The 18,530-nt window shown below is 55.6% G+C and overlaps 1 protein-coding gene across 2 annotated transcripts in view; it reads right to left on the bottom strand.

Moving 5' to 3' along the window:
- The window catches only part of DPT (dermatopontin), a 29,567-nt gene extending 18,331 nt beyond the window's left edge, over positions 1-11,236 (bottom strand). For both annotated transcript variants that reach the window (XM_008153122.3, XM_054711974.1), the window contains exon 1: positions 10,922-11,236. In XM_008153122.3, the coding sequence (XP_008151344.1) occupies positions 10,922-11,226 (305 nt within the window). In that variant the 5' untranslated portion in view covers positions 11,227-11,236. The remainder of the gene's footprint in view (positions 1-10,921) is intronic.
- Between the last annotated feature and the right edge of the window lie 7,294 nt (positions 11,237-18,530).

Raw genomic sequence — 18,530 nt, 5'->3', positions numbered from 1 at the left:
CAGTCCCCCCATCCCCGCAGTCCCCCATCCCCGCAGTCCCCCCATCCCCCGCAGTTCCACCCTCCCTGCAGTCCCCCCATCCCTGCAGTCCCACCCTCCCTGCAGTCCCCCCATCCCTGCAGTCCCCCCATCCCTGCAGTCCCCCCATCCCTGCAGTCCCACCCTCCCGCAGTCCCCCATCCCCGCAGTCCCCCATCCCCGCAGTTCCATCCCCGCAGTCCCCCCATCCCCGCAGTCCCCCATCCCCGCAGTCCCCCATCCCCGCAGTCCCCCCATCCCCGCAGTCCCACCCTCCCTGCAGTCCCCCCATCCCTGCAGTCCCACCCTCCCTGCAGTCCCCCCATCCCTGCAGTCCCACCATCCCCGCAGTCCCCCCATCCCCGCAGTTCCCCCATCCCTGCAGTCCTCCCATCCCTGCAGTCCCACCCTCCCTGCAGTCCCCCCATCCCTGCAGTCCCCCATCCCTGCAGTCCCCCATCCCTGCAGTCCCCCATCCCTGCAGTCCCCCCACCCCCGCAATCCCCCCATTCCTGCAGTCCCCCCATCCCTGCAGTCCCACCCTCCCCGCAGTCCCCCCATCCCTGCAGTCCCCCCATCCCTGCAGTCCCGCTTCTGCTCCCTTCTCCACTCCAGGCTTTCAGTCTGCTGCCTGTCTACCAGGTTACAAGAGGGGGAAGCAGGAGCAACCTGGATGGAGGGACATAGAACAGGGCGGAGAGACATACAGATCCTCCCGCACCAGCTCCTGCCCCGTGATGCGGTGGAGGCTACCAAAGGCCCCGGAAGACCCAGATGGCCTTGGGAGATGCACTTAAGTCCCCAGAGCATCCAGGGCCGTGCAGGGCCGCAGGCTCAGCCGCTGGAGCTCTGGGCATCGATTAGTCCAATCTTTGTTGAAACCAAGAGGTGTAACCCACCTCGGTGTCTCCCTGAAAATATGAAGCTGCTCAAGACACTCCTACTGAACACGTAATATTTCTAGATCGTAACTGAACTGTATGTTCCCCAAACAAAAGACTGCACATCGGGGGCCCATAATCTGGCCATTTGTATCTCAGCTTTATAATTTTCCAGTGCTGTCCTAGGTGTCTCTTCGAATTTCAGTTCCCACAGCGCAGTCATACTCGAAGGGTAAGCAACTTTACCGAGAAGTCACCATGTGCCAGGCCTTGTGTGTACATTAATTATTTTCACCAACAAAACAGTCCTACAGAACGGGCTCAGATTAGTCCGTTCCCCACGCCCAGCACCATTTGGTACTCAGGACACTCGGGTTCGGAGAGGTCAGTAAGTCCCTGGAGGACACGGAGCAGTGATGCATATCTGTCACCTCATCTAACTTCACAGCCCGGGACTGGTCTGTGCAGAGGTAGCAGCTTAGAGGGTTGACATGCCTTGCCTACAGGGAGTAGTCGGGCTGCCTTTTGGGAATTGCTCTGTTTGACTCCAAAATTCATAATCTTTCCATTATTTCAGAAAAGCTCAAAGAAACACACACACACATGCATGCACACACACACGCACACACACGCACGCACGCACGCACGCACGCACATAGAGGTATCGACAGGAACAAATCCCGTCCCGGAGCCGTGAACCTCAGCTGTCCTCGTGGGCACAGCCAGGACCCATGTTAGCGGAGCTCCCCCAGGCAACTGACTCCTGTCCTCAGGGGAGGGACCTCGAGGGGAAGCTGGCTGCTCTCTGGCACTCAGCCTCCAGGTCCTCAGGGGTCACCCCAAGCACATGTGATGCCTTCTTTAGCGCGGCACCCACTATGGGATCCAAGAATAATAACCTCTGCCCGCAGCGCAGTGGGCCCAGCCGCCGGCCTGGGCTCCGCCACGGTCGCGCTGTGAGCAGGCGAGCCCCAACACTTCTGAGCCAGGGCCCCTCGCCCCTCGTACCAAACACACGGAGAACAGCAGTGCCTGCCCCCCAGGACAGCTGTGAAGATCAAATGCGATTTGACTGTGACTCTGCAGAGACTGTTTGTCCCTCAGGGTCACTGCCCTGGGGTCTGGCATTTGAGATAATAAGCATCTGGGCGTGGACGAAGGAGCAGAGGAAGGTGTGCAGGGGGAATGTTTAATGACTCTGAAGCACCACGGAAAGGAGGGCTGGGTAATAGCACCTCTAGTTAACGTGGCATTCTGCTGGTTTTCCAGTGGCTGAGCTCTCGTGGCCTTACACCCTAGTCTATGGGGAAAGGGCCTTGTTCTGGGGTGAATTGGAGCCCCCCTGAAACCCCTCCCCCCAGTGCGGAGCCTGAATCTGTGACGCTCTGTTTGCATTAACTCCCAATATGCACCCCACCGCCGGCATCCTGTTGGCTTTTAATCCTTTCATGTTGGAAACGTTAAGGTTCCCGGAAGATGCGTGAAGGTCATACGGGACCTGTGAACCCTCCCCCTGGCTTCCTGCAGCATCGGCCTTCACAGCTTGGGCGCCTGCACACACCCTCAGGAGTTAACGTGGACACCACTCAGCTCCAGGCTGGAATTAGATCCGCCGGCTTTTCCACCAATGCCCCTTCTGCTCCAGGATACGCATCAGGTCACCACATGGCACTTTGCCCTTATGATCCTATCTAATAAAAAGGGAATATGCTAATTGACCCTCACGCTGCTGCAAAGACGACAGCGCCCATAGCCAATAAGGAGGGAATATGCTAATTGACTGCCCCACCCTCAAAGATGGCGGTGCCCACAGCCACAAGATGGCGGCACACAGTTCCCTTAGCCTCGCTGGGGCGGCCTTGCCGTGCGCCTGCCTCCAGAGTCTCCCAGTCCCCTCAGTCCCCCAGCCACCCAGAGCCGGCCCGAGGCATAGGCAAGCCTCGGATGTCGGCTGCCCAGCCGCCCAGGGCCGCCTGAGGTTCAGGTAACCAGGGCCAGCTGAGGCTTGCGCTGCAGGCAGTGGCAGCAGCAGAGGTGTGATGGGGCATCGCCTTCCCCTGATTGCCGGCTCACCTCCCGCCCCTGAGGGCTCCCGGACTGTGAGAGGAAGCAGGCTGTGCTGAGCGACTCCCCTCCAGTGCATGAATTTTCATGTACCAGGCCTCTAGTTTTGAAATAAGAGGTTTACTAGTGGATTTTAAGCTCGTTGGGACAGTGAGATTTCAAGGACCACAGAAACCTAATAACAGGGTGCCAGCCATGCTCTATATAATTCTATATTATATATACTATTTGACATGCAATTTTTTGCAGTAACGTAATTACTGCACGAATCTTTCTTCTAATTAATTTCCTTTCAATGTGCACGAATCTGTGCACCGGGTCACTAGTTGGTTAATAAAATCATATAGGTTTCAGGGGTGCTATTCTCTAACACATCACCTGCATGTTATATTGTATGTCCACCACCTTAAGTTAAGTCTCCTTGCATCGCCGTTTATCGCCCCTGCACCCTGTTCTACCTTCCCCACCCTCTTTCCCTCTGGCAATCACCACAGTGCTGTCTGTCTATGAGGGTTTTGGGTTTTGTTTTGACGGATCCCTTCACAGGCATTTAGTTTAGATCTGGGTTGATTTAGGGCTCTGCTCTTTCTCTTGTGAGCATCCTGGCAGCAGCCTAACAGCTTCTGAAGTGGTGCCACACCTTTCCTGTTTTCCTGGAAGGAGGAACCACGTGCCCACGGCCACAGAGCCACGCGGTGCTGGAAACGGGGGCTGTGAAGCCAGGTTTCCTGATTCTAAGACCAGAGTTTAACCTCCTACAAAATTCCAGTGGCATCTTGTTCCACACGGGTCCACATGTCCCACAGCCTGTGCCTCCCGAGTTAGAGAAGATTCCAGACAACTGCCGAGGCACGTCTGGGACCTAGGAAAGCTTCCCGGCTACGTCAGAGCTGAGCAGTCTGCACACTTCAGGATCCTGTCTCAGCCAAGCCGCCGAGGCAAGCAGCCGTGTGGACCCTCAGCCACGTGGGCCCCTCAGCCTCATGGGCCCCTGAGCCACGTGGGCCCTCAGCCTCATGGGCCCCTGAGCCACGTGGGCCCTCAGCTGCCTGGACCCTCAGCCGCGGTAGAAGCACTGTTAGGAGTCCTGCCCACTCAGCCAGTGTCCTCAGCAAACCCCGTGCACTGTCGTCCAGCTGAGAAAAGAGCGGTCAGACTGCCGATCCCAGAAGGCGCCCTGCCTCCAGGGCCCTGAGCTTTGCTTGGCCCTGGAAATGCACTTGGATTTTTCTTGCTGGAGTTCGAGACTCATCTCCCCTCTGAACATAAGCCCCGCAGGCTAATTTAGTTATACGAGGCAGCCAAATTGCACAGGACCGTCCGCTCTCCCCCCAGAACAGATTACGAGCCTGGACAGGAGAGGTAATTGCTTCCCAGCCACTGAGCAATTCCTTCCCGCCAGACTTTATCCTGAGACTGGAGTCTGAACTCAAAGCAACGATTATCTAAAGACAGGAAGCCTGTGGGTGAGGGGTGTCCGCCCGGAGAGGCTGGTTCATATTTGTGCATTCTGTGCTCTGCGATTAGTGAGGGGGACTCCCCAGGGAAGAAGGGGGACCCTCTAACTCTGCACACTCACCGTGAGGAGCAAGCGGAGGGGGAGAGCCTGCCTGTCAGCGTCTTGCTTGGCCAAATGAAATGACGTTATCCCCACTCCCTTTTCTGTTGCTTTTCTGCAAGGCCTTTGGGAGTTAATGACAAACCAGTCACAAGTTGTCAAGTTGAAAAGCAATCACCACTTGCCTTCTCTAAACAGAAAGACAAACAAGAAGAGCAGCAGAGGCAAGAAAATCCAAGTGCATGTCAGGGCCCGGCAGAGCCAGAGCGGGGTCGTGCCCGCCAAGGCCTGTGTCTGGCCGAAGTGAGCCGGCAGCTGAGGGAGCTGAACCCTAGGCCCAAAGTCCCCGGCAAATTGTCTTCAGAACCAGGATCCAGACCCAGGCCTCCTGACTCAGCGCCCCCGGCACCTCCTTCGGGGGTGAGGAGCCATCTCTGCGCGCTGCTCTGCTGTGGCTCCAAGAGGGCCCCTCTCATAGGACACCCCTGGATGGGCGACTAGAGGGACAGTTTAACTGGGCCTTCCCCAGGCTCCGCGCCAGTGATGGGCCCTGGTTCCGGGAGTCCCTGGAGATGCCAGTCTCGGAGGCAGGCAGCGGTCAGAAGGGGTTTTGGATAATTACATCTGCTCACCACAGGCAGTGGGGTGGACAAAGGCCCAGTAAAGGGTCCCCTACCTGCTACTGCTTGTGTGACCCTCTCCCCACCCTTCCACCAGCTGGCTGAGCCCCTCCTCAGTCATGGTAACCAAGTTAGTCCCCAACCTTCCAGAGCTGCGCTTGGCTGTGACCTTGAGATCCCAGCCTCCCCAGGATGAAGACTGAGGCCCTGAGTCCAGTCCTGAGGCCCTGAGGCCAGACCTGTGGCCCTGACCTTGTCCTATGGCCCTGATCTTATCCTGTAGCCCTGAGTCCAGTCCTACAGTCCTAACCTTGTCCCGTGGCTCTGACCTTGGCCTGTGCCCCTGAGTCCAGCCCTGTGGCCCTGACCTTGGCCTGTGGCCCTGAGTCCAGCCCTGCGGCCCTGACCTTGGCCTGTGGCCCTGAGTCCAGCCCTGCGGCCCTGACCTTGGCCTGTGGCCCTGAGTCCAGCCCTGTGGCCCTGACCTTGTCCTGCGGCTCTGGCTCTGGGGCAGGCAGCAGGCCCTCAGTGACCCAGCACTGTGGTTAAGCACCAACGCTTTGGAGTTAAGACTCGTGGAACCCAAATCCTGGCTCTGCCACTTTCCAGCTGAGGAAACCCCTGATCTCTAGACCTCAGTCCATCCACCAAAATCACCTACAGGTTTGCTCTGAGCATTAAGTAAGAGAATCCATGGTACTGCTCGGGGTAAGCGCTCAGTAAATGGCCGCTGTTTGTATGACTCAGAGGTCCCCTCTCTTGCCTGGCTCCTCCACCCATCAGCATCTTCCCCCTTGATGGCCCATCATTTTCTGTCTGCTGGTAGTGTGACACGCTCCCCACCCCCCCGGCTTGACCTCCCCCAAACCCACTGCACCACATGACATGTCAGCCAGGCTTCCTCCTCCCTGGGCAGGTCCCCCACCCTCCATCCATCCGCACACCTGCCTCCATCCATCCGCACACCTGCCTCCATCCATCCTCACGCCTGCCTCCATCCATCCACACACCTGCCTCCATCCATCCGCACACCTGCCTCCATCCATCCTCACGCCTGCCTCCATCCATCCACACACCTGCCTCCATCCATCCGCACACCTGCCTCCATCCATCCACACACCTGCCTCCATCCATCCGCACACCTGCCTCCATCCAGGTTGCTTGAGTAACGAGCCTCACAGCTAGTAGCTACTGGGATAGGCTCCTGACCCAGCATGGGGCTGGGCCAGTCACACCCACAGCGAGTGAAGCACAGGCGGGGACCATGCCCGGGCCGTTGATTGGGGCAGAGCCCAGTCACGGGGGAGCAGCAGCTCCCCTAGAAGCCTTTGGTGACCTGCTCTCCAGTCATGGACGGGGCAGGCCCTCCATCCCAGTAACTGAGAGCACGTGTAACGGGCAGCAGGGAGCCACGATTTCACGTCTCTTTGCCTGGTTCTTGTCCCCTTTCCCCTACCCATTGCTCTGAGTCAGTGTTTCTCAAACTGTCTGTGGAGAGGGTCCAGTTGTCTGTTTCCCCAAACTGCAGTGGACCTCAGCCTGGTAAACCCACCCAGAGCTCCAGCGGCGAGGTTCCTGTAGGACTTGCCCAGGCTTCAGTGGGTGCTGTTACTGAGGGTCAGGCAGCCCCCGGGGGCGGGACATGCTGTGATAGTCCCAGGCCAAGGGCAGGGGGTGTCCCTTACCCAAGTGCAGGGGGTGTCCCTTACCCAAGTGCAGGGGGATCCCTTACCCAAGTGCAGGGGGTGTCCCTTACCCAAGTGCAGGGGGTGTCCCTTACCCAAGTGCAGGGGCGTCCCTTACCCAAGTGCAGGGGGGATCCCTTACCCAAGTGCAGGGGGATCCCTTACCCAAGTGCAGGGGGATCCCTTACCCAAGTGCAGGGGTGTCCCTTACCCAAGTGCAGGGGGATCCCTTACCCAAGGGCAGGGGTGTCCCTTACCCAAGTGCAGGGGGGATCCCTTACCCAAGTGCAGGGGCGTCCCTTACCCAAGTGCAGGGGGCGTCCCTTACCCAAGTGCAGGGGGGATCCCTTACCCAAGTGCAGGGGTGTCCCTTACCCAAGTGCAGGGGGCGTCCCTTACCCAAGTGCAGGGGTGATCCCTTACCCAAGTGCAGGGGGATCCCTTACCCAAGTGCAGGGGTGTCCCTTACCCAAGTGCAGGGGGATCCCTTACCCAAGTGCAGGGGTGTCCCTTACCCAAGTGCAGGGGGATCCCTTACCCAAGTGCAGGGGGTGTCCCTTACCCAAGTGCAGGGGGGAATCCCTTACCCAAGTGCAGGGGTGTCCCTTACCCAAGTGCAGGGGTGTCCCTTACCCAAGTGCAGGGGTGTCCCTTACCCAAGTGCAGGGGGGAATCCCTTACCCAAGTGCAGGGGTGTCCCTTACCCAAGTGCAGGGGTGTCCCTTACCCAAGTGCAGGGGGTGTCCCTTACCCAAGTGCAGGGGGGAATCCCTTACCCAAGTGCAGGGGCGTCCCTTACCCAAGTGCAGGGGGATCCCTTACCCAAGTGCAGGGGGGTCCCTTACCCAAGTGCAGGGGTGTCCCTTACCCAAGTGCTGGGGGTGTCCCTTACCCAAGTGCAGGGGGGATCCCTTACCCAAGTGCAGGGGGTGTCCCTTACCCAAGTGCAGGGGCGTCCCTTACCCAAGTGCAGGGGGGAATCCCTTACCCAAGTGCAGGGGTGTCCCTTACCCAAGTGCAGGGGTGTCCCTTACCCAAGTGCAGGGGTGTCCCTTACCCAAGTGCAGGGGTGTCCCTTACCCAAGTGCAGGGGCGTCCCTTACCCAAGTGCAGGCGGCGTCCCTTACCTAAGTGCAGGGGGATCCCTTACCCAAGTGCAGGGGTGTCCCTTACCCAAGTGCAGGGGCGTCCCTTACCCAAGTGCAGGCGGCGTCCCTTACCTAAGTGCAGGGGGATCCCTTACCCAAGTGCAGGGGTGTCCCTTACCCAAGTGCAGGGGGATCCCTTACCCAAGTGCAGGGGGGAATCCCTTACCCAAGTGCAGGGGGATCCCTTACCCAAGTGCAGGGGGGAATCCCTTACCCAAGTGCAGGGGCGTCCCTTACCCAAGTGCAGGCGGCGTCCCTTACCTAAGTGCAGGGGTGTCCCTTACCCAAGTGCAGGGGGATCCCTTACCCAAGTGCAGGGGCGTCCCTTACCCAAGTGCAGGGGGTGTTCCTTACCCAAGTGCAGGGGGGAATCCCTTACCCAAGTGCAGGGGGATCCCTTACCCAAGTGCAGGGGGATCCCTTACCCAAGTGCAGGGACATCCCTTACCCAAGTGCAGGGGGGATCCCTTACCCAAGTGCAGGGGGTGTCCCTTACCCAAGTGCAGGGGGATCCCTTACCCAAGTGCAGGGGGTCTTCCTTACCCAAGTGCAGGGGGTCTTCCTTACCCAAGTGCAGGGGGATCCCTTACCCAAGTGCAGGGGGGAATCCCTTACCCAAGTGCAGGGGGATCCCTTACCCAAGTGCAGGGGTGTCCCTTACCCAAGGGCAGGGGGGATCCCTTACCCAAGTGCAGGGGGTGTCCCTTACCCAAGTGCAGGGGGATCCCTTACCCAAGTGCAGGGGGGATCCCTTACCCAAGTGCAGGGGGATCCCTTACCCAAGTGCAGGGGTGTCCCTTACCCAAGTGCAGGGGGTGTCCCTTACCCAAGTGCAGGGGCGTCCCTTACCCAAGTGCAGGGGGATCCCTTACCCAAGTGCAGGGGCGTCCCTTACCCAAGTGCAGGGGGATCCCTTACCCAAGTGCAGGGGGATCCCTTACCCAAGTGCAGGGGGATCCCTTACCCAAGTGCAGGGGTGTCCCTTACCCAAGTGCAGGGGGATCCCTTACCCAAGTGCAGGGGGATCCCTTACCCAAGTGCAGGGGGATCCCTTACCCAAGTGCAGGGGTGTCCCTTACCCAAGTGCAGGGGTGTCCCTTACCCAAGTGCAGGGGGTGTCCCTTACCCAAGTGCAGGGGTGTCCCTTACCCAAGTGCAGGGGTGTCCCTTACCCAAGTGCAGGGGGGATCCCTTACCCAAGTGCAGGGGGTGTCCCTTACCCAAGTGCAGGGGCGTCCCTTACCCAAGTGCAGGGGTGTCCCTTACCCAAGTGCAGGGGGTGTCCCTTACCCAAGTGCAGGGGGATCCCTTACCCAAGTGCAGGGGGATCCCTTACCCAAGTGCAGGGGGTGTCCCTTACCCAAGTGCAGGGGCGTCCCTTACCCAAGTGCAGGGGGATCCCTTACCCAAGTGCAGGGGGGATCCCTTACCCAAGTGCAGGGGGTGTCCCTTACCCAAGTGCAGGGGTGTCCCTTACCCAAGTGCAGGGGGGATCCCTTACCCAAGTGCAGGGGGTGTCCCTTACCCAAGTGCAGGGGTGTCCCTTACCCAAGTGCAGGGGGATCCCTTACCCAAGTGCAGGGGGTGTCCCTTACCCAAGTGCAGGGGGTGTCCCTTACCCAAGTGCAGGGGGTGTCCCTTACCCAAGTGCAGGGGGATCCCTTACCCAAGTGCAGGGGGTGTCCCTTACCCAAGTGCAGGGGGGATCCCTTACCCAAGTGCAGGGGGTGTCCCTTACCCAAGTGCAGGGGCGTCCCTTACCCAAGTGCAGGGGGTGTCCCTTACCCAAGTGCAGGGGGATCCCTTACCCAAGTGCAGGGGGATCCCTTACCCAAGTGCAGGGGGGATCCCTTACCCAAGTGCAGGGGGATCCCTTACCCAAGTGCAGGGGGGATCCCTTACCCAAGTGCAGGGGGGATCCCTTACCCAAGTGCAGGGGGATCCCTTACCCAAGTGCAGGGGGTGTCCCTTACCCAAGTGCAGGGGGTGTCCCTTACCCAAGTGCAGGGGGGATCCCTTACCCAAGTGCAGGGGTGTCCCTTACCCAAGTGCAGGGGGGATCCCTTACCCAAGTGCAGGGGGTGTCCCTTACCCAAGTGCAGGGGGATCCCTTACCCAAGTGCAGGGGGTGTCCCTTACCCAAGTGCAGGGGTGTCCCTTACCCAAGTGCAGGGGGTGTCCCTTACCCAAGTGCAGGGGGATCCCTTACCCAAGTGCAGGGGGATCCCTTACCCAAGTGCAGGGGGATCCCTTACCCAAGTGCAGGGGGATCCCTTACCCAAGTGCAGGGGGGATCCCTTACCCAAGTGCAGGGACATCCCTTACCCAAGTGCAGGGGGGATCCCTTACCCAAGTGCAGGGGTGTCCCTTACCCAAGTGCAGGGGCATCCCTTACCCAAGTGCAGGGGCGTCCCTTACCCAAGTGCAGGGGCGTCCCTTACCCAAGTGCAGGGGGTGTCCCTTACCCAAGGGCAGGGGGTGTCCTTTACCCAAGTGCAGGGGCGTCCCTTACCCAAGTGCAGGGGTGTCCCTTACCCAAGTGCAGGGGGTGTCCCTTACCCAAGGGCAGGGGGTGTCCCTTACCCAAGTGCAGGGGGTGTCCCTTACCCAAGTGCAGGGGGTGTCCCTTACCCAAGTGCAGGGGGTGTCCCTTACCCAAGTGCAGGGGGTGTCCCTTACCCAAGTGCAGGGGGTGTCCCTTACCCAAGTGCAGGGGTGTCCCTTACCCAAGTGCAGGGGTGTCCCTTACCCAAGTGCAGGGGGTGTCCCTTACCCAAGTGCAGGGGTGTCCCTTACCCAAGTGCAGGGGTGTCCCTTACCCAAGTGCAGGGGGTGTCCTTTACCCAAGTGCAGGGGGGATCCCTTACCCAAGTGCAGGGGGTGTCCCTTACCCAAGTGCAGGGACATCCCTTACCCGACATCCCCTCGGTCCCCTGCACCCCCTTACCATTCCATGCCGGCCCTGTTGATCTCCTCCCACCAGCACTCCGTAGGCTCCCCCAGGCTCTGGGTGGTGGGCATGCAGGCGTAGTTCCACTGTCTGTCCGAACCTTCCTTCTTGCTGAAGATGCTCCTCACGGCCACCACCACCTGCCCGTGGGGACACTGGAAGCTGAAGCCCTGCCGGTTCAGGTTCACCCACCCGTCGTCGCTGTAGTCGTGGTACTGCTGGTACGGGTACCCGTAGTCGCCATACTGGCCCCAGGCCACGGCGACCAGCGGCAGAAACACCCACAGAAGAGCGAGGCTCATGCTGTCTGGGCTCCTGGCAAGAAGTGTCACCCCAGGTCTGCTGGGCCGACCGTTTTATGCAGCTGCCGCCGACATGTGGCTTCCAGATGTGTGGAGCCGGCTCCAAAGGCAATCCGTCATCGTCTAGGCAAAGCTCTGCGCGGCGCTGGCCTCAGTGCATCCAGCGCGTTTTAAGGTGGAATTCTAGGAAAATGTCGGGAACACACAGATGGAAGGAACTCCTTGGAGAAAGAACAGACTTGCAGATGGATCATAAAAGCGAGCGGCTTCACACTCCTTAGAAACACTCACCTGAGAAAGCAGCGTGTCGGGCCCTTCCCTCACCTCCCCTATCTCTGCCACACCGACCCCCCCCCAGCACGCCCTGGTATTTGTTCTTCCAAGTAGCCTCCCAGGACCGCACAAGCGTCCGAAGTAATTTCAAACACCAGGAGGACCAGGAAGGGCCAGAGCCAGGCGATCTGGGCAAGGCTGGGAGCCTGGTCGCTGGTGGGCGTGGCGCCCCGGGGCGCAGGGCTGCTCTGCTAAAGCTCCAGTCCCCTTCGGAGGCTGTGGGCCCTGAGAGGCCCATGGACCATCATCTCTCCGCACAAGCCCCTTCCAAGCTGCCGGACACACGCACCCAGCTCCCCGGGAACTGGGCTCGGCTCTCAAATACAGAATGAGTTTAATCTGAGTGAAGCCACTTTTTATCCTTCCGTGTGATTTCTTTTCCTTCACATTAAGCCCCCCCCCCATCCCCGATGTATGATTTGTCTGTTTAAACGTTTAGCATACAGTCATGTAACCGGCACCATAATTAACACAGAGAACAGTTCCATCACCTCCCCAAGCCCACGTATGCCCCTTGGGGGTCATATTGTCCCCCATACCCATACCACACCCCATACCCTGGTCACTTCTCATCTACTTCCTGTCACCATGGTCTTGCCTTTTCCAGAATGTCAAATAAGTGGAATTGGACAACATCTAGTCTTTTGTGCCTGAAGAGTGCTTTAGAGATCCATCCACGTGGTTGCAGTCGGTTCTTCGTTCCTTCTGTGTTGGGTGTATTGTAACATGGTGTGGCTGTATTACAGGTGTTAACCGTTTACCTGTTGAAAGACATTTGGGTTTTCCCAGTGTTTGGTAATTATGGATAAGTCTGCTAAAAATATCCATGTATGCATTTTTAATACTTAAACTTCATATATTTTTGTTTTACTGAGAAATAATTGTTATCCATTACTGTATAAGTTTAGGGCATATCACATGATGGTTTGATTTATGTATACTGTGAAATGGTTACCACAATAGGCTTAGCCAACATCCGTCTTCTCATATCTATCTATCTATCTATCTATCTATCTATCTATCTATATACAGACAGTCCTCGGGTTATGTTGGACTCGACGTATGTCGTTTTGTGGTTACATCGCCATCTCCCATTTATTTATAATAAAAAAAAGTTCCGTCATTTTGATGTATGTACACATGTGCTTTATGATTTTTATTATTTATTTACCACAAGTAAAGGTCAGGAATTGTTATCTTTCTTTAAAAATTTTTTTACTGTTTCACTTCATTACTGCTGTGTATGTGCTCCATGTGAGTGATATAGGTGCTTATGTAGGTGGGTTTCGACTTACGGTGAAAATTGCGTTACGTCGCGCCGTAGGAACGGATCTCTGATGTAACCCGAGGACCTACTGTACTAGTAAAAGGCTAATATGTAAAGTGTCCCCTCAGGAGTTCGACCAGGAGACCGGGAGTTCGATCGCTCTCTATGATGTACACTGAACACCAGGGAGCGGTGTGGAATGAAAGAAGGCACCGGCCAGCAGCCAGAAGGCCCCAATTGGCCCTGATCACTGGCCAGGCCTAGGGACCCTATCCATGCACAAATTTCATGCACCGGGCCTCTAGTAGATACAATAAAAAGAAGAGAAAGAAGAAAAGGGGTGGGGGGACTCCTCCATGTGATAGGAAATGTTAGAATTTACTCACTTAACAACTTTCTTATTCATCATTCAGCACTAAGCTATAGTCACCATGTGCACATCAAGCATGTCAAACTTGAGTCCCGTGGGCCGCATGCTTTGTTTATTTGGCCCGTGTTAGCCTTTGAGTTTGACATGCTTGTTGTACATTACATCCCTAGTACTTACTTATCTTTTATGTTATAACTGGACGTTTGTAACCCTTTGATCACCAAAATCTAAAAAAAAGAGATCAGATGCATGGTTACCAGAAGCAGAGGGCTGGGGGAGGAGGATTAGAGGAACATGAACAGGCTTTTATATGAACAAATTTTTATGTCATGTGGGCAAATACCTGGGAGTGGAATTGCTGGGTGATAAGGTAAGTGTATGTTTAACTTTCTAAGCAACTGTCTGAAATTTATAGTGGCTGAGCCATTGTGCTTCCCTACCAAAATTGCCATAATCTCTTTTTAAATTTTAGTCATTTAGTAAGTTAATAGTTTTTTAGTGGTATTTCAATGAGGTTTTGATTTGCATTTCCATAATGACCAATGATTTGGGGCATCTTTTCATGTGTGTCTATTGGACAACTATATGTGTTGTTTGGTGATTTGGCTGTTCAATCTTTTGAGTTTTTTGGGTGTCTCCTAAGTATGAATCATTTCCATTTTTCATCAGGGTTGTCCTTGAGGAATTCTACTAATATGGTGGTGGTAGATCAATTACAGTCAAATCTCGTTTCTCAAACATCTCCCATCTTGAACAATTCAGTTCTTGACTAAATTGTTCATGGAAAAAATGTCGATGTCTCAGTTGTCAAACCAAACTTCGGTTTTCAACCTGACAACTCTTTCTTCCTGATACCTCATCATGATAAAAAGTGTCTCTCACGCAACAAACAAAGGAGAGAAAGCTTTTGTTTCTGGGGAAACCAGTGATTAGCACAATTTTAAAACACATAGAGACCATCAAGAGTGCTAATGTTGTTAAGGGTGTGAAAGAAGCAATGATCACAGGCAATGGAAGAGGTAGAAAGACTGTTGATTTGGATAAAGACAAAGCAGTGAGCAGGTGACAGCATTTCTGAGGCAGTGATACGTGATCAAGCAAAGATACTGCATGCTGACCTGAGAGACACCCCTGGAATGAGTGCTGAAAATGAGTCCTGTGAGGCCGGTAGGGGTGGTTCCATCAATTTAAGAAAGGAAGTGTTTGTTTATAGATTAAACAGTCCATTAGACATGTACTGTATATAAGGAAGGTTAACGGAATCCCTTGGGGGGTCTGGAACGGATTAATTCAATTTATATTATTTCTAATGGGGAAAATGGTTTGGCTTTTGAACAAATCGCTTCTCGAACAGCCTTCCTGAACGATTTAAGTTCGAGAACCGAGGTCCACCGTATCTTAGACTTTCAAGAAGCTGGTGAAAGTGCTGACTCTGGGGCTCCCCTCCAGACCTACTAAATCAGCCCTCAGAGGGGATGCCCAGGTGTCTGCAATAAAATAAATAAAATAAAATAAAGTTTTCCAGGTGATTCTTATTCACACCAAAGTTTAAGAACTGATTTCTAAGGGATTGTGGAACGGGGTGGGAGTGGCGTGGCGGCGGGGGGGGGGTGGGGGGGAGGGGGGGAGGGATCGCCCTATGAATCCCACCCTTTGCCCAACCTCTCACTCTAAAAATCAAATTTTAAAAATCTTTAAAAAAAAAGAAAAGAATTACTTGGGGAGCTTTGGCAAAACACCAGTGTCTGAGGCACAGCCCAGCCCCACCAGAGGAGCAGCTGTGGAGCAGCGCCCAGACAGGGGACCCTAAAACCTGCCTGTGGTCCTCACGTGCAGCCCCCGCGGAGACCCACTGCTCTGGGGTTTAAAATGCATCGTCCCGAGTGTCCTGGGTCTGGCTTATGAGTCATCCTAACCTTAAAGAGCTCCAAGAGCCAATGCAAATGATCATAAACACCATCTCTATTACACACTCGTTTCCCAGCAACCCCCTGGCCCGTCCCTGCAGCCCTCTCCTCTTACAGCCAGCGCTCCAGGGCTGGGCGCCCGGTAATGCGCAGAGGAAGCATCTTTGTCCTTGCAGCCGGTTTGGGTGCAGGTTCCCGTGACTTAGAGCTGAAGGCGCGCTCGCTCAGGCAGCGTCTCAGGGCCCAGAACGCTGAGGCCTGGGGCGAGCTGCTGGGGCCCCACAGAGCATGGCTCACCAAGAAGACACAGTCACAATTTACTCTGCATTTTCAGCTGGCTCACCAGATTCTCTTTCTCACAACCCTGTGATGTACATCCGTGATGCATTACTGGGATTTGACTTTTTTGGCACAAAATCTAAGAGCTGGAAGGTTATAAGCCCCAGCTCTTCCGATTCCTATTCTGTGAGTTCCTTCATCATGATATCAAAACTGCCGTCACTAATGATAACAATTTAGAAACAATTGCCCAACAAACTATGTATAAGGGTATCTGTATTAACACACGCGTAACTAATTTGCAGTGTGGATTTCTGCTGTTGTTGGCAGGTTGCTCGAGAGGTGCTGGGGCCTTTAAGAACTAAGGTTTAATCAGTCGCTTTCAAAGTGCTTCTAGGACCCGAAGCATCAGCAACACCTGGGGATGTGTTGCAAATGCTGGGCGTTGAGGAAACCAAAGGCAATGGGCCAGGGCAGGTAAGAGCTGATCAACATCAGGAAAATGGAGACTAAGGACCCGCGTGCTGAGGTGGGGCGTGGTGGGAGGAGAGGGAGCAGGGAGAATGTGGAGAGAATCCCGAGAATGTCCAGGGCAAACCTCACCCCGAATCATTCCAATCGGCGAGGAAGCCCTGCTGTGCGCCGCTGTCCTCTCAGTGAGGCAGTTACTTTATTTTGAAAACTTTGCACATGGTGGGCAGGGGAAATATCTGTGGAACGAATGAAATTATCCCCAACACCCAGAGCCTCTGATAGCTAAGTTAAAAAAGCCTTCTCCTTAGAGCAGTTCTGATGCGGACGCCCCAGCAGCGGTGCCTTTGCTGCGCCACAGAGCGGCCACCTGTCTGAATGCCAATAAGGCCATTTCCCGAACTCCCATCCCGAGGTCATTCCCCAAACTCCCATCGCAAGGTCATTCCCCAAACTCCCATCCCGAGGCCATTCCCCAAACTCCCATCCCGAGGTCATTTCCCAAACTCCCATCCCGAGGTCATTCCCCAAACTCCCATCCCGAGGTCATTCCCCAAACTCTCATCCTGAGGTCATTCCCCGAACTCCCATCCCGAGGTCATTCCCAAAACTCCCATCCCGAGGTCATTCCCCGAACTCCCATCCCGAGGTCATTCCCCGAACTCCCATCCCAAGCTCGGTCTCTTCATGCGAGTCCATCCCCTTGGCTTTGCTTCGTGACCATGTTGGTAATGTCACTATTCCACCACTCATTACACTGGGGGCAATTTTTCCATTTTTATTTAATTTAATTTATTGGGGTGACACTGGTTAACAAAATTACCTACCTCCCTCCACCCCACCTTGGCAGTCACCACACTGTTATGCATGTCCAGGAGGTTTTTCTTCTAAAATCAATCCCTCCACCATTCCCTCGCATGCCCCCGGCTTGGGGGTAAAAAAGAAGGAACTCTTATCCTTTGCCACAGCATGGACGGGCCTGGGGGCACTACGCTAAGTGAAATGAGCCAGTCAGAGGAAGACAAGTACCATGTGATCTCACTCATGTGGAATCTAAGGAACAAAATGAACTAACGCTAAGTGAAATGAGCCAGTCAGAGGAAGACAAGTACCATGTGATCTCACTCATGTGGAATCTAAGGAACAAAATGAACTAACAAGCAAAATAGTGACAGACTCACAGATGAGAACAGGCTGCCAGGGGTCCGGGTGGGTGGGGTGGGGGCTGGTGGTGGCATTTGTGGAGCATCTAACGAGTGCCAGGCAGTAGAGAAAGTGTGTTTGTTCCTCGGCATCGGGGCTACAGGAATGTGATTCCCAGTTACAGCTGGGCTGTTGGAATCAGGGGTCTGGTGAGCTAAGCAGTAGAGCTGGTTCCCGGTCCATGGCGTGCATTTCAAAGTCAGGGCTCCCAGGCCCTGCGCTCTGCAGGAGGGCTCTCTGTCAAGGTCACTGGCAATATTAATTGCAAATTACAGGAGAGCTCCAGGCTCCCGAGGAATAATAAATGCTGGTGCCCATTCAGTTTGAAATTGGAAGCTCTCCCTCTTCTGAAGCTGCCCCTGAGGCCGCTGCTCAGCCGGCAGAAACACGGAGCTGAGCTGTCCGGCAGGGGTGGGTGCCCTGCTCAAAGGTGGGGTCACCTAAGGGAAGTCTGAGGCCTGCAGGAGGCCGTGAGAGGCATGCACCTGCTCTCGCACCCTCGCCCAGTACCTGGGGGCCTGCGAGCCCACCTGCAGGCTGTGGTCTCCAGGCAGAGCAAGGCTGCCGGTACCGCTCCTAGGGGGTAGGGGGTCTCCCCTCCAGCAGGCCCTGTACTCAGGGCCTCCTCCTTCTAAGCTGCCTGGTGGAAACCGCCTTGCCCCAGCCGGTCAGCCAGAGCCTTGTCCCAGTTCCTTCCCACAAGGCAATACCGTTACGGCAAGGCCCGGCTGGTGCTGGTGACACTAAACCAGCCTGGGCCGCCCTGGGTCACAGTCAGCCTCCCCGGGAAGCAGCTTGGCTTTCTGCGTCCCGGCCATTCCAGAGCCGCAAGGTCAAAACTCCTGCTCCTTGCTTAACACTTTAACCAGACAGGCTCAGTCAGCCACCATCTCTTCCCTGTGACCGATAGAGAGTCCTGGTTTCCTGACTGGGAAGCTGTGGCTGGCCAGGTGAAGGGACCTCACCCAGGGCACACCTGGAGAGTCAGGCTGAGACATCCTCCCGGTCTGGCTGGGAAGGGAGTGCTCCCAGCCTCCCCCTCCTGCTCCCTCTGCACGATGCTCCCCTGGAAGGTAGCACCGCCCACATCCTAAGAGAGGCCCCTTAGGATGGACCCTCTCACGGTTCATTCCTGAGTCAGAGCAGGACCCCTAAGCTCTCCCCCAGCACCCTCTCCCCACTGCAGCTTAATCACGTTCCTTAAACTAGCAACGCCTGCCTATGTAGCAGCGTTCACCGAGGCCAGAGTCCCCTTCAGCCTGTGCTGAGCTCTGGTCTCCGAAGTCTGGAAACTTGACTCATTCTTTCAGAAGGCAGGGTCCTTTCCCCACCCCCGGGCAGGCTTCTGGGCCATGGATCAGAATGTCAGGGCTTGGACTCTGGGATCAGACAGGCTGGTCCCAAATTCTGTCGCTTAATCACGGTGTGACCTTAGACAAGTCGCTTAACCTCTCTGAACCTTAGTTTGCTAATA

The sequence above is a fragment of the Eptesicus fuscus genome, chromosome 22 (assembly GCF_027574615.1).
Source record: "Eptesicus fuscus isolate TK198812 chromosome 22, DD_ASM_mEF_20220401, whole genome shotgun sequence".
Classification (NCBI taxonomy): Eukaryota; Metazoa; Chordata; class Mammalia; order Chiroptera; family Vespertilionidae; genus Eptesicus; species Eptesicus fuscus.
This window is presented reverse-complemented; position numbering and strand designations above follow the sequence as displayed.